At 36.8% G+C, this 18,770-nt stretch overlaps 1 protein-coding gene across 1 annotated transcript in view; it reads right to left on the reverse strand.

Annotated features, from left to right (window-relative positions):
- The window catches only part of SPATS2 (spermatogenesis associated serine rich 2), a 67,440-nt gene that overhangs the window by 18,238 nt on the left and 30,432 nt on the right, over positions 1-18,770 (reverse strand). Inside the window, exons 2-7 of the mRNA XM_021704793.1 lie at positions 16,074-16,153; positions 11,916-12,024; positions 10,757-10,806; positions 8,450-8,711; positions 6,533-6,712; positions 3,405-3,540 (exon numbers count right to left, since the gene is read on the reverse strand). Of these exons, the coding sequence (XP_021560468.1) occupies positions 3,405-3,540; positions 6,533-6,712; positions 8,450-8,711; positions 10,757-10,806; positions 11,916-12,024; positions 16,074-16,153 (817 nt within the window). The remainder of the gene's footprint in view (positions 1-3,404; positions 3,541-6,532; positions 6,713-8,449; positions 8,712-10,756; positions 10,807-11,915; positions 12,025-16,073; positions 16,154-18,770) is intronic.

The following is an 18,770-nucleotide window of genomic DNA, read 5'->3' on the forward strand; positions in this document are numbered from 1 at the left end:
TCCTCCTCATTCTTACCCTGTTCCATAATAACAAAATTCCTTAGTCCCTAAATTAACCTGTTACATAGCCTTTATAAAAGCTGAGAAGGAAATAATATGTATGACAAGTACCAAGTCTCTAGCATTTTTCACAAGCTTTAGTGAGAAGTGGGCTATCAGTGATAGATGGCATGACAATCACAGGTTACTGGGAGTCAGAATACAGAGATTCAAACACTGAGTCTGCAACTTATGATGTCACATTAGACAAATTGTTTAACCTAAGACTCAAATCCCTTTTAAACAGTAGAGCTAAATTTAAAATTCCTACTTTGCAGGATAGAAATCCAGATAAATAAATCATATATGACTGAATATGTTTGGTAAACTGTAATTTTCATATGTTACTAGTTATTTTCACAGATGGTTAAAAAATTAAAATTTTAAATTAAAGAACATCGAAAACCATGCAGGCCAAGTACTAATAGAAATAAGGTATCAATGTATTAAACATGCAAAAACTGAAGAATAATTTAAACCTATAGAGTGCTATGGACATTTTTTGGGAACACATTATTACATCAGCCTATTCTTTTATTTCTATGCTTTTTAGACATTTTTGAAAATGCTTTGGTTCATAAAATGATACCTAAGTTTCCACCATCTTTATATGGACTTTAGATTTAAGCATCTAAAAGCCTTAAGTAAGACTACTGGTAGCTTAATATGAGAGGAAAAGGGAAGCTCAAATAAAAGGAAGTAACTTTTCTAAGATGAATGGGGAATCAGCTAGGAAAAATTTCCATCTTAAGCATAAACTTACATTGACTTTATGTATTGTAGAATTTCAAATTTCTTATGCATTTTCACCTTTTAAATGAGTATCTTTTGACTTTCAATAAAATAGAAGTTTTTATTTAAAAGGCAAGTTGAGTGTGTTTCCTGTTGGCATTTTCACCAACATATTATATGACAACTATCCAAAATAATTTATCTACTTTAGCTTCATGTTCCATTCCACATCCTGTTCCTTAATAGCCTTAAATTTAAGTCAACTAATAGCTCCAACAGTGTAAGTCAGACAAATTTTATGAATGAACAAGAAAAGTAAACTTGGGTCTAGAGATGATTATTACTGGATCACCAACAAACAGATTTTAAGTTTTATAGTTTTTATATACTGGAAAGCCTCTGATTTTACCTTCCTACAGGTATGTGTCAGCTTTCATTTGGCCCCAAAATGAAAGCAGTTATCCATATAATTCCCCTAGTGCCTCATCAGGGGTAATGTAATATTATTGTTGCAAATTTGTTAAAACACTTCGCTTTTCTTTTATACTATAACCAATACAAAAAAATGGCTTCCTAAGTGACATTAACTCCAAGCTCTGGTTCGGTGCCAAATGGAGTTAGCTCACCTGCCAATTATGTCTTGATGTAGTAACTACAAGGGGCATTGAAATAAGGTAGTATAAAACCCAATCAGCCAGAGAGAAGGGCACCAGCAGGAAAGGGCAGGTAAATCTCTTTCCTCAAGTTAAATTGACCTGGTTGCCACGTCTGCTAATCAATCCTAAATACACAGTTCCCAGACAGGAAACCATTTCATTTGTCATTTATCGAAGGAGGCTCCCCCTGGCTGGGTTCCAAGTCAACAGGAATTCACAAATCTCTCTCCCGGAACTGTGTTTCCTGGTTCAGGCTGGTTCTGAATAGAATCAGATCCTGTGGCTAAGTAATCAGTAAGCTAAACAATCATGGAGACCAGAGGCTTATCAAAGCAAAGTTGTGATGACCTACTCTTAGCTCTTTATTCTTTTCAAAATGAGTCAATAATATCTGATAATAATCCAGGTCAAAGGGCATGCCCAGATGGTTCAGAAAGAGTAGAAGCCAATTACCTAGAAATATTTCCAGAAGAATTAGAGCTTAATTTAAGTTTGAGAGAACTGGTTGGATTTAGAGAAGTATAAAGATATAGAAGAACATATTAGGATAGAAAAGGGGCATTAACAATTATATGGAAGAGGAAATGTAAATGTTAAGTCTTCAGACAAGTAATCTGGCTGAAGTAAACATGTATTTAAGAAAAGCAGAAGATATGACATTAAGTTTCTAGCTATAAAACCTGAAAGGGAAAACTCAGGATTCGGGATAAAGCATGGGTAGATTAGCAGATGAATTATCTATCTTAAAAGTACTTTTTGGTTATGATGATTTAGTGGACCATTCTACATTTTGCAAATGATAAAAGTAGGTGTCAGCAACTTTTTGGAGGCTTTATTCTACATCTTCGTTAATTCACCCCATCTTCAATTCCACTGGAGGACTGAGGCTATCTACACTTCCTCTATCTCTTGTTTGCTGTGGCATGAAGTGACCAAACTAAGTTTATGAACAGAGACATGGCTGAATATGAGCACAGACAGGCAAGAAAATAGATGGAGGGCTGGGAGGAAGAGTGGGGTGGGTTCTCTGTATTCATGAACACTTCCTCTCACATTTCAGATCTAGGTATATTTTACAAAGAAGCCGAGTAGACAGCCTTAAATCCCCAAACATCAACCTAGTGCTTGTCTTTCCACCACTTTACTGAATTTGGTCCTCAGGGCTTTTCTATTTTCAAAAAAGTCCCTTATAAAATACAAATACCTTCCCAGAAAGGAGTTATGGTTTCAGTATTAGTTAACACCTTAATATCTGATAGTTAAAACAGCTGCAGTGTTCAAAAACATTAGAATATACTTCTCCCCCCAAAAGATTCTATAATCAAATACACCTGAGAAACAGCACAGTATAGCTTCCTCTTGTAGCTTTGCGGTGCACATCAGCATTGGAAAAGCACTTAAGAAGTCCAGTAGTAAAATGTTTTCAAATCTCTTTAATTACCAAACCCTATTTCCCCTACAGAACACATATTAATATATTTTAAGATACGAGTATTTTTTAGAACATAGTTTGAAAAACACAAAATTAAAACAAGTCAATGACTAATGATAAGGCACAGAAGAGACAATTCGGGCAGGTGCCATTAGGAAGGATGACAGGAGGTAGGAAAGCAAAAACAGATCTTTTCTACTTCATAACTTTGTTCAAAAACATCATGTTATTTGTTGCAGGTTCTTGGTTTAAGAGACAGACCCTAAAGTAAGGATGCATGATCTATTCTATAATTATTTATCCCTTTCCAAACACTATCAACCTCAGACCCATTCCTAGAACATGAGTTCTCTGTACCACCCATTCCCACACTGTGACCAAAAGGACTCGAATGAAGCAGAAAGTTAAATATACCATAGGACTTCTAAGTTTCTCCCTACTATATAGAGCAGTTAAGAGTCAGGAATTAAAGAACCTGGGAGTGGCTGACCATCTTCATAAGTGATCCTTCTTGTGCCATTGTGATCAAAGGCAACTTAACTTACCAGCTCTGCAACTCAGCAAAAGCTTGTTTCATTTTCTTAATGGAAGCATCCATCTCTTCTTTAACTACAACTCGATACCGTGCAAGAGACACTGTGCAGCGCTGGAGGTCTTTCACAGATTTTTCAATATTGGAACCTTGGGGAAAAAAGCCCCAAGAATTAATATAAAAAAGGAGCACAGGTAACTTGAAAGGTGGATATGAACACCCATGCATGTAATGTAACACATGTCACGTGGACCAAGAAAGTTCCCTAAGTGGCCACCCTCCTCGACAAAAAATTGATGTTTTCATAGATTAAAAAAGGAGGGGCGGGCACCTGGGTGGCTCAGTTGGTTAAGCAACTGCCTTCGGCTCAGGTCATGATCCTGGAGTCCCAGGATTGAGTCCCACATTGGGCTCCCTGCTCAGCAGGGAGTCTCCTTCTCCCTCTGACCCTCCCCCCTCTCATGCTCTTTCTCTCTCAAATAAATAAAATCTTAAAAAAAAAAAAAGGTATCCTGGCCAAGATGGAGTAATAGGAGTTGGATTTATCCTCCTATCTTAAACAACTAAACACATACACACAGACAAAACATATGAAACTGGGTTTTCATAAAACAGACATTAGGCAGTACTTTTTCCCTGAGAAAACAGAAACAAAGTGAGGCCTATGATTGCCCCAACTTACTGCCACAAGAGTTTCCAGGCTGCAGTGCAAGGAGGAGAAATCCTAATCCTGAATTGAGGGGACAGAGTTGAGAAGTGGGAAGGCCAAGGTGGCGAGAATTCTAAAGGCAGAATACTGGAGAGGAGAGAGCTATACAAAGATGAGAAAATTGTACAGGGATCTACAGAGAATTCTGAATGCATCGGTGTGAGGAAACTACTGAGACAGGAAAAAGAACCAGTGGAAAGGAACAGGTAGAACAATTCCCAGACCTCACCCAGACCACAAATAGTTCATGTTCACACCAGCCAGAAGGGGGCACCAGTAGGGCACCTGGAAGGGTACAGCCTCAGTAACGAGGCAAAATTATCTCTAAAGGCTGCTCTAGTTCTACCTAACAGCACTTAAAAGCAAGCCTCAAAGTGTTACCAAATAACAGTCCAGAACAAATCATAAGAATACTTAAAATAGGGCGCCTAGGTGGCTCAGTGGGTTAAGCATCTGGCTTTGGTTCAGGTCATGATCTCAGGGTCCTGGGATGGAGCCCTGAGTTGGGCTTCCTGATCAGCGGGGAGTCTGCTTCTCCCTCTCCCTCTGCTGCTCCCACTGCTTGTGCTCTCTCTCTCTCAAATAAATAAATAAAATCTTAAAAAAAAAAAAAGAATACCTGAATAAAACACAAAAATATCTAGCAATCATGGGGTGCCTAGGTGGCTCAATCATTAAGCATCTGTCTTCAGCTCAGGTCATGATCCCAGGGTCCTGGGATCGAGCCCTGCATCAGGCTCCCTGCTCTGCGGGGAGTTTGCTTCTCCCCCTCCCACTCCCCCTGCTTGTGTTCCCTCTCTCGCTGTGTCTCTGTCAAATAAATAAATAAAATCTTAAAAAATATATATCTAGCAATCAACAAAGAAAAATTCACATGTCTGGTATTCAAGAAAAAATTACCAGGCATACAAAGAGGCAGACAAATATGACCCATAGTGAAGAGAAAAATCAACTAACAGAAGCAGATGCAGAAATGTCACAGATGTAGTAGAATCAAGTAAATAAGGACATCAAAACAGCTAATATAATCAGATATCATATGTTCAAGAAGGTAGAGGAAAGCATAAACATGTTAAGGACAGACATGGATGGTACTTTAAAAAACCCCTACTGAACCTCTAGAGATGAAAAAAAGACAATGTCTCAGATGAAAAATACACTGGATGGGACTGACAGCAGATTAGAAACTGTTGGGAAAAAAAAGATTAATGAATTTGAAGATAGCAACTTCAAAAACTATTCAAAATGAAACAAAACATAGAAAAAAGGCTAAAAAATAAGTATTTGAATAGGTACCAAAGTTTCAAAACTCTCTAAGTGACAGGATTCAGTAGAATATAATTCACCATACAGACACTACAAAATTAATAAAATTCTCTCTCTGTAGTACAGTTTGAAGCATTATATGTGGATAAGCCAACTTTGTAGATAAAGATGAAATATATTTACCTACCCATCACATTCTAACCAGTTTCTAAGAGTTCTACTGACCTCTCTATATTCACCAATGTCAAAGTTATATATACAGTTGATAGGTGGAATCATGGATCTAAGAAGTTTATAATGTGCCAAGATACAGATTTTCAACCTTTTATTTAAATTCCTCTTGATTTCTTTCCAAATCTACTTAAAAGCTTTCAAGCAGCATCCTTTTCTTTTTGTATGACTGAATATTTTTGATGTGCTTTTCTGCACCAAGCTGAGGGTTATGTTAGATTTAAAAGGAAAGCTTCACTAAATTTAGCTCATGTGGAATAAATAATTCAATAAAGCGCTACAGGTTACAAGTGTCTTACATTTCTATGTTTCATTTGTTTAGTGGAGTGGACCACCTTGCTTAGATGTATGACACTCTATCATCTCTAACTGTTTAATTATTGGCTGATTATTTAAATGATTATTACAGTTTAAAGAAAAAAGGCAAAGAGCTACCACCAGTCAATGCTGAGTACTTACTTAAGAGGAAATGATCTTGTTTAAAGCTAAAGTGTGACAGAGATTACTAAGAGCACGAAGTTGTGAAGAGAAATGCAAATATTTTTTTTAAAATGTCATGTCAGAGATGGCAGATCTTTTTACTGTTAAGTCAACCAGGAGATAAAAATGAAGGAAACGGTACAAAAATGTTGTAGTAAAGCAAATAAAAGAAATAAGTTAATGCTAGCAGAAAAGTCATCCTGACCAGTAGAGTTTGACTTTCATTCACTAAAAGGATCCCTGTCATTGTAACAAGACTGTACAACATCTAAAATAGTATCAAACTCCAACTGTGCACATGGAGTTAGAGAGGGGTAGTTACTGCCTTAAAAACAGAAAACGTATTACCTGCTACCATTTTGAGACCTTATCTGTGGGAACAAGGAGATAATCTGCCCTCGCTAGCCAAAAACAGATTTTTTTTGTTTTCTCTCAAAGGTAGTCTTCTGATTTACCTAGCTTTTTGTTGGTGGAGGAGAGTGGAACATCTTCCATCCCTAGATTTGAAAACTGAGGTGCTGTGGTAGGTCTTGAAAGAGTTTTGGCAGCATTCCTATTTTGTTGAGAATTCTGAGTAGACTGCATAGTCAAAGACTTGGGCTCAAAATCAGAGATGCCATTCTCCAGCATGGACCCTGTCAAAGAAAGAGGCCAGTATTTTTAGAGTAAAATTTAGGGTATATCAATCAAGCAGTCTTAAGTATAAACAAATAAGGAAGGTAAAAATGTTTCAGGCAAAACTATGCCTCTTAAAGGCTGTGAACAAAAACAACTGACAAAACAGAACAAAGAACAGAAGCAGTTGGACGAGGCTACAAGTAGCATCTGGCTCAGCCCTAAGCTGCATCCTGAATGAAGATGACACATCACTAGATAAGCTAGCTTGTTCCCTGTATCTTGGTAGCTCTGGGCACAAGGAAGCGAAGAGAGTCAATAGCACGAATTTCTGATAGCTTCTGTAAGTTATGTTGAGGAAAAAAGAGTTTTACACTGTTCCAGGGAACGAAGAATTTAGAAAGTTTTAGGAAAAGGGCAAAAAGGAAATAAGAGAGCCAGCTCAGAAAAAAAAAGAAGCCACTATCTTTGGTTTGGTTGAGGTCAGCAAAGGGGCTGTATCTTTCTCTAAGTCTTTTCGTATGAGCAAACTAATCAGTAAAAGAACATCTAAGAAGTACGGAATAATTCTTAAATTGTCATTACATTAATAAGGCTAGCAGCAACAGAGCAAGGAGCAATGGATTAACAAATAAGTAATTAAAAAACCAATTTTAAAAGAGATATTCCTGGGGCGCCTGGGTGGCATAATTGGTTAAGGATCTGATCCTTGGTTCCAGCTCAGGGCCTGATCTCAGGGCCGTGAGATCGAGCCCCATGTTGGGCTCCACACACAGCACAAAGTCTGCTTAGGTTTCTCTTTCTCTCTCCCTCTGCCCGTCTTCTGTGTGTGTACTCCCTCTCTCTCAAATAAATAAATCTTTAAAAAAAAAGAGAGAGATATTCCCAATATCTTCCCAACATTCATCAAAATAGTTAATAAAAAATGTGCAACATATGTGAATTTATAACACTAATCTTAAATCTTTACTAGAAAACAAATGTAGGACTATAAAAACCAACAATCTACTTGTCATGAAAGCCATGGGATTGCAGTTATTATATATTCCTCACTGTACTGAGTCTTAGAATAACGCCATCGACATCATCTCATCATCATCATTTTCTTAGTAAGTACACAATTTAAAAAATCTTAAGGTCACCCTCTGTAATCTCTAACTACTAAGGGATTATTAAATTAGAAGATTTCCACAAGACTGACTTAAATTAAAATTAAAATATGAGACAATGTAATAAAAACTATATTTTTCTTGGCCTTTGATAATTACAGTTGACCCTGAAACAACATGGGCGTTGGGGCACTGACCCTCCCTGCCCCCCACAGTTGAAAATCTGTATATAACTTTGACTCTCCCAAAACTTAATAGTCTACTGTTGACCAGAAGCCTTACCAGTAACATAAACAGTTGATAAACACATATTTTATACTTTATATGTATTATATCCTGTAGTCTTACAATAAAGTAAGCTACAAAAAAGATGTTATTTAGAAAATCATTAGGAAGAGAAAATATATTTACAGTACTGTATTTTTTGAAAAAAAAAAAAAAAATCCACATATAGGTGAATCCACACAGTCCAAACCATGTTGTTCAAGAATCAACTGTACAAAATGAGACTCTTTCACATAAAAGGCAACAAAAACTAAAAAGTAAAAGATTAAAACTAAATGTAATTTACTGATTGCTTTCTCAACCAGGAAGTCCTTGTATTTTTCAACAGAAGACAACTTTTCAAAGACCTGTTAATAAACTCACCTGTTCTATCCAGCATATGTGGTGTGGCAGACTCAGGATCTTCCAATTCTCTGGCATCTATTGAAAGTATCTCCATACCCTCACTGAGAGAGTCCACAGACTCGGTATCATTGATGGCACCGTTGACATGGTAACCATTAATACCACCTTTCTCTGAAGAAGGTACAGACTGTTCCTCTTGAATGGATACTAATTTACTGGAATCTGGGATACTGTTACTTGGTTCTGCTGCACGCTTGGGTTTGCTTTTCTTCTTTTTGTTCTAATGATTATTAAAGATTTGAAAAAAAGAAAAGAAAATGAAGACCCCCACAATCCAGAGAGATAACTCTAGTTACCAAAGATAATCAATGTTACCAATTTCTCATATGCTCTTCCAGAAATTGAACACATTTTTGTGTATGTTGAGCTACTGACTAAAATAACTATGTTAAATGCTTTGGATGAACTCAAACACATAAATACAAAAATTTTAGCATGGTAAAACTTACCATAAGCAAAATCAAAACATAAATTTTAAAATGTGAAAAAATATGTCCAACCTATATACAAAAAACTAAATTTATACAGAGTTCTAACAAAAAACAAAGAAAACAATAACCCAACAGAAAAAAATGGTCTAGGATAGAAACATACGGAATGAAGTGCAACCTCAGTCTAATAAGAGACATAAATTAAAACTGCACTACAGAGGATTCTGGGAAGATGACAGAGGAGGAAGCACCAGTAATCTGTCTCCCTAGACAACAATCACACTGGCAGAATCCGTCTGATATAACTATTTTGGAATTCTGGAGTCTACTGAAGGCTTGCAATTTGCAGGTGAAGACCTGGATAGTAAATTGTGGTTAATTTCAGTTAGTATCAGTTCCTAGTATAGAAACAGTTACCCTAGGGGACAAGCAGCTGAGCACCTGTTCTTGGAGCAGCTTGCAGAAATTATGGGAGCCAGGGTAGAGAAAAAGAACCCCGTCCTCCAAATACTGGGGATCTAGGCTCTGATCACTGACTACCGCTTTTGATCACAGAGGTGCAGACAAAGAGGCAGGCAGCTACTGCTGGACCTCCTCCCATTGTTGCAAGCCCCAGCCTCTTGGGCTGAGTGACCGCCAGGGGAATACAAAGAGCAGTGCCCCAGAAAATTAACAATAACAAAAAATAAGCAAACCCTGAGGAAGGGGGAGAATCTGATTTCCAAAGTTACCACATTGTTAGATTCAAATGTCCAGTTTTCCTTTTTTTTTTTTTTTTTAAAGATTTTATTTATTTATTTGACAGAGAGAGAGAGAGATAGCGAGAGCAGGAACACAAGCAGGGGGAGTGGGAGAGGGAGAAGCAGGCTTCCCGCAGAGCAGGGAGCCCGACGCGGGGCTCGATCCCAGAACCCCGGTACCACGACCCGAGCCGAAGGCAGACGCCTAACGACTGAGCCACCCAGGCGCCCCGCAAATGTCCAGTTTTCAACAAAAAAATCCCAAGGCACAAAAACCACACAAAAAACAAGTATGGCCTATTTAAAGGGAAAAAAAAATCAACAGAAACTGCCCCTGAAAAAGATCTCTTGGCAGATACATTAAAGACTAAAATAACTGTCTTACTCTTAACTACAGAGAACAAACTGCTGGTCACCAGAGGGAAGGTGGGTGAGATAGGGGATTGGGATGAAGGAGAGCACTTGTGATGAGAGCACTGAGAGTTGTAGGGAAGTGTGAATCACTATATGGTAACTAACTGGAATTTAATTGAAAACTTAAAAGAAAATAACTCTTAAAGTTGCTCAAAAAACTACAAGAAGATGGTGGAGAAAATCAAGAAAACAAAGTATGAACAAAATGGAAATATCAATAAAGAGACAGATAACCCAAAAGAAATTAATAAAGAAATACTGGAGCTGAAAAGTAGTGTAACTGAAATTTTAAAATTCACTAAAGGGATTCAAAGGCAGATTTCAGCAGACAAAAGACAAAAATCAGTGAACTTGAAGATTGGAGAATGGAAATTGTCAAGTCTGAGGAACAGAAATAAAAAATATGGAAGGAAAGCGAACAGAGGGGGGCCTGGCTGGCTCAATCTTTAGAGCATGTGACGCTCAACCTCAGGGTTGTGAGTTCAAGCCTGAATCACATGGAAGAGACTGTGTGGTACTCTACGTACACAGCTGTGTTTCGGTGTCACTGAAGACTTTTTTAAACCAGGTGAAGTGAAGTGGCATAGGTAAATCTTTTCTTTCAAATATTTTTGCAGGGCCTAAATTTTTTTAATAATACAAATGCCAATATCATGGTTTTAAATTTAATTCATTTTTACCTTTTTCTTGCCTGTTACTGTCCATTCTTTGAGTACTTCACTGGCACTACCTGTAAAAGAAACCAATTACAGATTTTCTCTCCTACCACATGCATGGTCAACCAGGAATTAGTGTCCCTGCATTTTGTAATTGCTGGACAATTTCCAAAGTTCCTAATAGGGAAAGGTTAAGGTTCAAGGCTCAGCTAATGTAGTAAGACAATCACACTATACTTATGGAATACCTGTCCATTTAGATCCCCGTTCTCCATGTAATTTCCTTAGTAAGTTCTCCTAAGAAGAGAGTAATGTAGCCTGAACATTTTGAAGATTGTTTTATTTATATAGTTTAGACCAAATACAAAGATAACTGGTTTCACCTCAAATATGCCATCCCCTCCCCTCTAGAAGATCACATACCACCTTGGCTATGTTGTTTTAGAGAGAGCTATACACTACCCTAGACCCAAATACTAACATTATAAAGAAAACAGATGATGATAAAGAAAAACCTTACAGTATTTGGGTCTGTTTCTTATACACGGACAAATTCAGAAGAACAGAAACAGGAAGACCCAATCTGGTGCTGCTGTTCAATGAAGCAATAGCTCCAGGCAAAGTTTTTTTCAAACAAGTTATGTAGAAAGAAGTTTATAAAACATTCCTCAACTCTATAAACTGAAAGCTTGGCTAAACACACCATTCTTCTATATGTTAGATAAGGAAACTGAAACCCTAAACATTTGAGTCACTTGCAGGAACCAAACTAAATGGTATAGGAGCCTGGAAGACAATGCTGAATCCCTGAATTTGTCATCTGTTGCTGGGCCGCTGGATCACCGGTTTGTCACTAGGAGTTTCTTAAATTCTTATTCAACCCAATTCCAATCAAGTCCCTTATACCACTAGCGACACAATTTGTTCTTAAAACCAATAGAGAACATTTTGAATAAAATGGTGGAGTTTTCTCAGCTTGTGTCTTATTCTAAGATATCATACAGCTTATGAATGAGATATCATACAGCTTATGAATAGAGGTATCTTTAAAAAAAAAAATGCCACGTCATCATGGGGTCTGCTATATCATCTATGAAACACCAGATTGCTGAATGAATGTTATAAAAGTCTGAAGCAACTTCTATTTGAACAAACACATATTTAAAAACCGAACAAGGATTACCTTCCATGAAAGCTTGTACTGTTTTGTCCACACAATTATCAAAGTGCTGTAAAACCAGGATGATTTCATTATTGCTCTTATTGGGAACTATTGCACGCACCGCATTTATCTGGAAAAGACGACAGGATCATTTAATTCTAGCATCAGTTCGTCAGTTGGCAACTGACGTCTATGATAGAGAGTAACGGAAAAAATGATATGTATCACTCTTTAATGTCAGTGAGAGTCCATACAACCATCTCACTGGGAATGATTAATACACGAGTGATAACAGCACATAAAAAATTAATTTCAAAACTTAGAAAAGCAGAACATTTCTAGAAATAGAAGGTATGTGCTAGATTTTATTTCAAGAAAGGGTGGTTTAATTAAGTATCAGGTAGTAATTTAGTATCAATATTTCCTCATCTTAGCCTACTGAGAAAGGTAGAAAGTTTAATGAAGCACCAACATTAACAACTTACACTTTTCAGTAGTATTTTTCAAATCATTTGTACTTCAAAAAAAACATTTTTACTTCATAACATTTAATTGTAATATAACACTATAAGTTATTATAAACTGTTTCAGGCATACAAAACATAATGAACACTCACTACATGATAGTCGGTTTAATACAATAAAATAGATGGCAGCTGAAGCCCCCATAAAGTCCCTCATAAATCCCATCCCCCTTCTCTTCACAGAGATTTCTGCCTTGAATTTGGTATTATCTTGATACATGTTTTTGCACTATTATGATGTATATATCCATAGGTAATATATACTATTGTTTTGCCTTACATAAATATCATTATCATACTTATCTGTATTCAATTTGCTTTTTTCACATAACATCGTTTTTTTAGATTTTTTTGTGCGTTGATAAATGCATCTCTTATTTATTTTAACTGCTACATAACATTTCCATGGTATGAAAATAGCCAATTTATTCATTCTCCTGTTGATGGCCACTTACATTGTTTCCAATGTTTGGCTACTATGAAAAATGCTGGAATGAATACTCCTATGCTTACTTGCTGCTGAATCTTCAGTGCTTAAAACAACTTTATCACATTGTAAGCAATTAAAAAAGAAAAAAAATCACATCTTCTGTGAAGAGTGAGAGAATGTCTCCCTTGTGTATAACCACTAGAATTCCTGAATATTAGGGCATCTACAAATTCATTACATAACACCAAGTTGTTCTTTAAAATAGATATGCCAAGGAGCGCCTGGTGGCTCAGTTGGTTGAGTTGGAGGACCCTTGATTTCAGAGGGGGATATGGTCTCAGGTCGTGCAATCTAGCCCCCCCCCAGCAGGCTTCGCACTCAGTGGGGAGTCTGCTGGAGGTTCTCTCTCTCCCTCTCTCTATGCCTCTTCCCCCTGTTTGTGCATGCTCTAAAATAAAATAAATCTTTAAAAAAAATTTTTTAGGGGCGCCTGGGTGGCTCAGTCGTTAAGCGTCTGCCTTCAGCTCAGGTCATGATCCCAGGGTCCTGAGATCGAGCCCCACATCGGGCTCCCCGCTCCGCGGGAAGCCTGCTTCTCCCTCTCCCACTCCCCCTGCTTATGTTCCCTCTCTCGCTGTGTCTCTCTCTGTCAAATAAATAAAATCTTTAAAAAAAAAAATTTTTTTTTAGATAAAATAAAACAGATATGCCAATTTTGCTGGATTTATTCCTAAGGTTTTTTTTTTAATTCAAGTATAATTAACATACAGCATTATATTAATTACAATATAATGATTCAACAATTCTATACATTTCTTAGTGCTCATGAAGATAAGTGTACTCTTAATACTTTTTATTTATTTCACCCATTCTCCCCCCACCCACCTCTGCTCTGGGTGATTTGAGAATAACTGCATGTTCTGTTTTCATTTTTGTATATCAATTTAATATCCAGCAATCTTGATGAATTCTTGTAATTTCTTGCTTTCTTGGTTTTTCTATGTAGATAGAAAATAACTGTATTGTCTATAAATAACAACAGTTTTTTTTCTTCCTTTCCAGTCCTTAAAATTTTCATTTCTTGTCTCACTGCATAATGTGAAATTAACTATTTCTCCTGGCTCTTTTTGGTAGGGAGTAGTACTTAGAAACCAAGATCTAGGAGCTGGGTGTGTTTATTGTTATTGGGGAGTCATTATTTCTGGGTTTCTTCAGTGGATAGAGCTAGGAAATTTTGTTTTTTACAACATGAGTTCATAATAACATCTTCAATTCAAATATAACATTAAAAGGTTTTAAACATGTATTTCTTTTCTGTACACTACAAGTTTTTATTAATTTGCTTTATTCTATAATATTCAAAAAGTATTACTAATATACTACAACATAATATTACTAATGATAAAACACTGAATACAACTAAAGATTTGCAATTCTTTTTGTCTTTTAAAATATCCCTCTAAACACATACAGAAGAATATTGTGTTCAAAAGTCAGTGGGAAGATTTGTTCTACTTCACGCTTTCCCTGAAGGTGAAATATTTTTAAGATCTCAACTTTATATAAGACCTTAGCCCCAGGGGCGCCTGGGTGGCTCAGTTGGTTAAGCGTCTGCCTTCAGCTCAGGTCATGATCCCATCGTCCTGGGATCAAGCCCCGCATCAGGGAGCCCGCTTCTCCCTCTCCCTCTGCCTGCCTGCCTACTTGTGATCTCTCTCTGTCAAATAAATAAAAAAAACTTTTTTTTTTTAAATTTTATTTTTTAATTTATTTGACAGAGAGACAGATAGCAAGCGCAGGAACACAAGCAGAGGGAGTGAGAGAGGGAGAAGCAGGCCTCCTGCCCGGCAGGGAGCCGATGCGGGACTCGATCCCAGGACCCTGGGATCATGACCTGAGCCGAAGGCAGGTGCTTAACGACTGAGCCACCCAGGCGCCCCTAAATAAAAAAAATCTTAAAAAAAAAAAAAAAAAAAGACCTTAGTCCCAAATCCTAACCCAGGACAAGCCTTGGGCTTCAGGGCCCTGTGTGGTAAAACCCAATTTTTATTGAGACTGGCAAAACACATCAGAGTTACCTAGCTCAGGCTTACCACTCTGGTTTTTAGTGCCCTCTATATTTTTAGTTCCTAGGGATATCCTTTACTTTTTGTGTCACGGTATGCATTTTAAATGATATATGTTATTTTTCATTCTGTATTTCTAGGTATTTTATAACAGGAATGTTTCCAGGTTCTTTAATTAGCCATACTGCTTAAAAAGGAAGTTGTTCTATATATGAAGAGAAATAAAGTATCTTGTCTAAGTAATAAGCAGAGTCTGTATTAGAACCTAAGTCTTTTTTTTTTTTTTTAAGATTTTATTTATTTTTTTGACAGAGACACAGCGAGAGAGGGAACACAAGCAGGGGGAGTGGGAGAGGGAGAAGCAGGCTTTCCACTGAGCAAGAAGCCCAATGTGGGGCTCGATCCCAGGACCCTGGGATCATGACCTGAGCCGAAGGCAGACACTTAACAACTGAGCCACCCAGGCGCCCAGAATCTAAGTCTTCTTTAGTACACTTACTTTTATATCATTCTACCCTTTTTTTGTTTCAGGCTTACCGAACAATGATAAGGTTTAAAACCATACAAAGTGGGAAGGTATATAATGTATAATCCAAAGAGGGCTAATTTGTAATATGCATTTTTGAGATGAGCAAAAAACTTAGTACTGATCACTACAAAGTAGACTTTAGGCAAAACTTACAGACTCAATGATAAAAGTAAGATTCTGATAACTTAAAATGTGAAAGTGTTTATATTATTCAACCAATATAATATATCTGTGACTCCATAATCAATAATATACTTTTCTTAATAAAACAGAGAAAGCACATAAAGCTTTTACGTTTTTCTCAATAAAACTCATTAAGGGTTACATTACTAAAAACACCTGGTTTTCTTCCAGAGGAATATTACTTGGAAGATCTATTTCTCTTCTTGCTCTGAACTCTCCAAACGAATGGAAAGATCCTACTCAGTTTATTCCTTAAAGAACATTGCCAAATGAGATACACACTTAGCCATATATATATTATGTTATAATATTAACTAATATTTATGATATTAGTTATGCAAACAAAATCATATTTCACTTTCTTAATGAGTTTGTGTAGCCACTGATTGTATCAGCATCTAAATTTTACTGACATTCAAGCTTACTATCCATAGTAACTAGTCATACCTTCTCTTTCATGTTCTCAAAAGCTCCTCCCTGGGCCAATACAGTATTGGACTGCAAATCAAAAATGAATCCTGATGTATCTGCAAGAATGAAAAAATATATTCAACACGATCTAAAACTAACATGTGATCCATTCCCCAAATGGAAGGGCCATACCAGCTGCTTTCCTCTCATAAACAGTGAACAACTTAGTTGCTATTTTGTAAATTCTATCCTATATATAACTGATAACTACACTTGTGTTAAAATTATAAAATTTGATTTTAATAGAAACTGTCACAAGCTACAGAAAGACACTAAATACATCAACGATATTAGACTGTCCAGTAATCCTTGACATCTTTGTTAACTATCCTAATTTAAAAGGCCCTTTAGAAATGTTGCAAGTAAATAGTTCCCCAAGGTAAAATTTAACACTAATGAATCTGAAAATGTGAATATGAGCTTCTGTACCATAATAATAACACATGAAACTAATTTCCATCTTCTAGACTGCACCACACACGTTCTTAGACTATCAACATCCCTGAATACATTCATGTTTGTATCCCCAACATAATGCTCGACAAAGCAATGTACCTGAGCTTACACTACAAGCACAGCACGGGAAAACGGCAATGCGATTGATTACAAAAAGGAGTTTGGCTTTCTTATGCTTATAAAGAAAAGGCTATCTGTAAATTTAATCAATTTCTTTAACTGTGACTATGTAATCCATAAATTACCTCAGCTTTAACACTTGACAACTTTGTTTTAATCTAATGAGATGCAGTGGCAGGAAATGGTTAGAGTACTTCTCAAATTCTGATGTGGATACTTGTCATCTGGGCAATCTCAGGTTAAAATGCAGGTTCTGATTCAGTAGTTTGGCTTGTGGCCGGAGATTTGTACTCTCCAGTGGTACTGACATTGCTGATCCATGCACCATACTTGGGAATAGCTTGGGGGTTAGAATTTCAACAAAGCCAGCAAAAGGAGAAATTTTAAGAAAAGAGGTTGCTATGGTTTAAATGTCTGTTTGCCCACCCCCTACTCCCGCCTGCCATCACCCAGCACTAAATTCATATGTTGAAATCCTTAAGTTTTAGTGTTACATAATGGTATTAGGAGCGGGACCTTTGAGAGGTGAATAGGTCATGAGACTGGAGTCTTCATGATGAGATTAGTGCTCTTATAAAAGAGACCCCATAGAGTTCTCCAGCCCCTGCCACTGGGGGAGGATGCAATGAGAAGTACTCTGCAACCCAGAAGAGGGCCCTCACCTGACTATGCTAGCACTCTGATCGCAGACTTCCAGCCTCGCAAACTGTGAGAAATAAATTTCTGTTGTTTATAAGCTACCCAGTCTGTTATGGCGCTAGAACAGAATAAAACAGGGGTATAAAAAATGCAGTATTATTCTAGTACACTTTCCAAATTCTTTTGCTACTATTATAGATGTGTTTTAATTAAAGCCTCTTTTCAGGGATAAAAGGTACAGCATAGGGAATATAGTCAATGGTATTGTAATAATGTTGCATGGTGACTGATGGTGGCTACACTTGTGGTGAGAACAGCATAATGTATAGAGTTGTCAAATCACTATGTTGTACACCTGAAACTAATGTAACATGTGTGTCAGCTATACTTCAATCAAAAAATAATAAAGACTCTTTTACAGCTTAATCCTGGGTTTTCAAATACTTCCTAGTTCCTATGGAAGACTGGTAGTTCATAAGTTAGAATGGTAACAGCATTTTGGTACTAAAAGTGTTAAAGAGGATATGAATAGAGTCAATGTCATTCCAAGAAAAACTGTGATTGCCAATTGCCAATATAACCATGAATTAATTTTTTTTTAAAGATTTTATTTATTTGAGAGAGAGCGGAGAGAGAGCACGAGCAGGGGGAGGGACAGAGGGAGAAGCAGACTCCCCATTGGGCGGAGAGCTGCGATCACAGGATGCTGGGGATGATGACCTGAGCCAAAGGTAGATGCTTAACTGACTGAGCCACCCAGGCACCCCAAAACCGTGAATTTAGATTTAACCTCTGTAATACTGGCAATTTTCAGACTGTTACCTAAATTAAAAATTGGCTGCACTTAAGACAAACTCAGTATTTAAGTCTGAGTTTTCCAGATGACTACATAAAATGGTTAACTCTCAATTAACCTTTATTAACTGAAAAAAGACACAGTTTTGAAAATCCTATATAGTCAAAATATTATCCAGCAACCTACTCAGTTGCTATAGGTTAGCCAAATGATTTAACTTGGATGTTATAAGTACTCTCCCCTAAAGACAAATTAATGAGCAATGAGATGATACAAAAGGATATCAATAATATTATTAAAGAATCTAGCTTCTAAAATAATTTGTTACCTACATTGTTTTAAAAGTTGCTAATGCAACGGAAAAGCTGTTTCATAATACCTAAGACAAATTTTGTCATTAAAAAAGTGTATCCTTAAAAAAAAAAAAAAGAAAGAATCAAACCATCAACCTCTTTTAAGGTGGAAGCAAAACAGCATTTTGGAGTCTGTATTTATTTGTTTTGGGGTCTGTATTTAAATGAACTATTAGTATTCTTACACATCATCTAACACTTTATTTTTTTCCTTTAACAACACATTAGATTAGACAAAGTACCAGGAAAACAAAGGTTAGTTCTATAAACACCTTCGCTGTTGCCCGCCCCCCCCAAATTAGTATAAGT

This window comes from Neomonachus schauinslandi, chromosome 5, assembly GCF_002201575.2.
Source record: "Neomonachus schauinslandi chromosome 5, ASM220157v2, whole genome shotgun sequence".
NCBI lineage: Eukaryota > Metazoa > Chordata > Mammalia > Carnivora > Phocidae > Neomonachus > Neomonachus schauinslandi.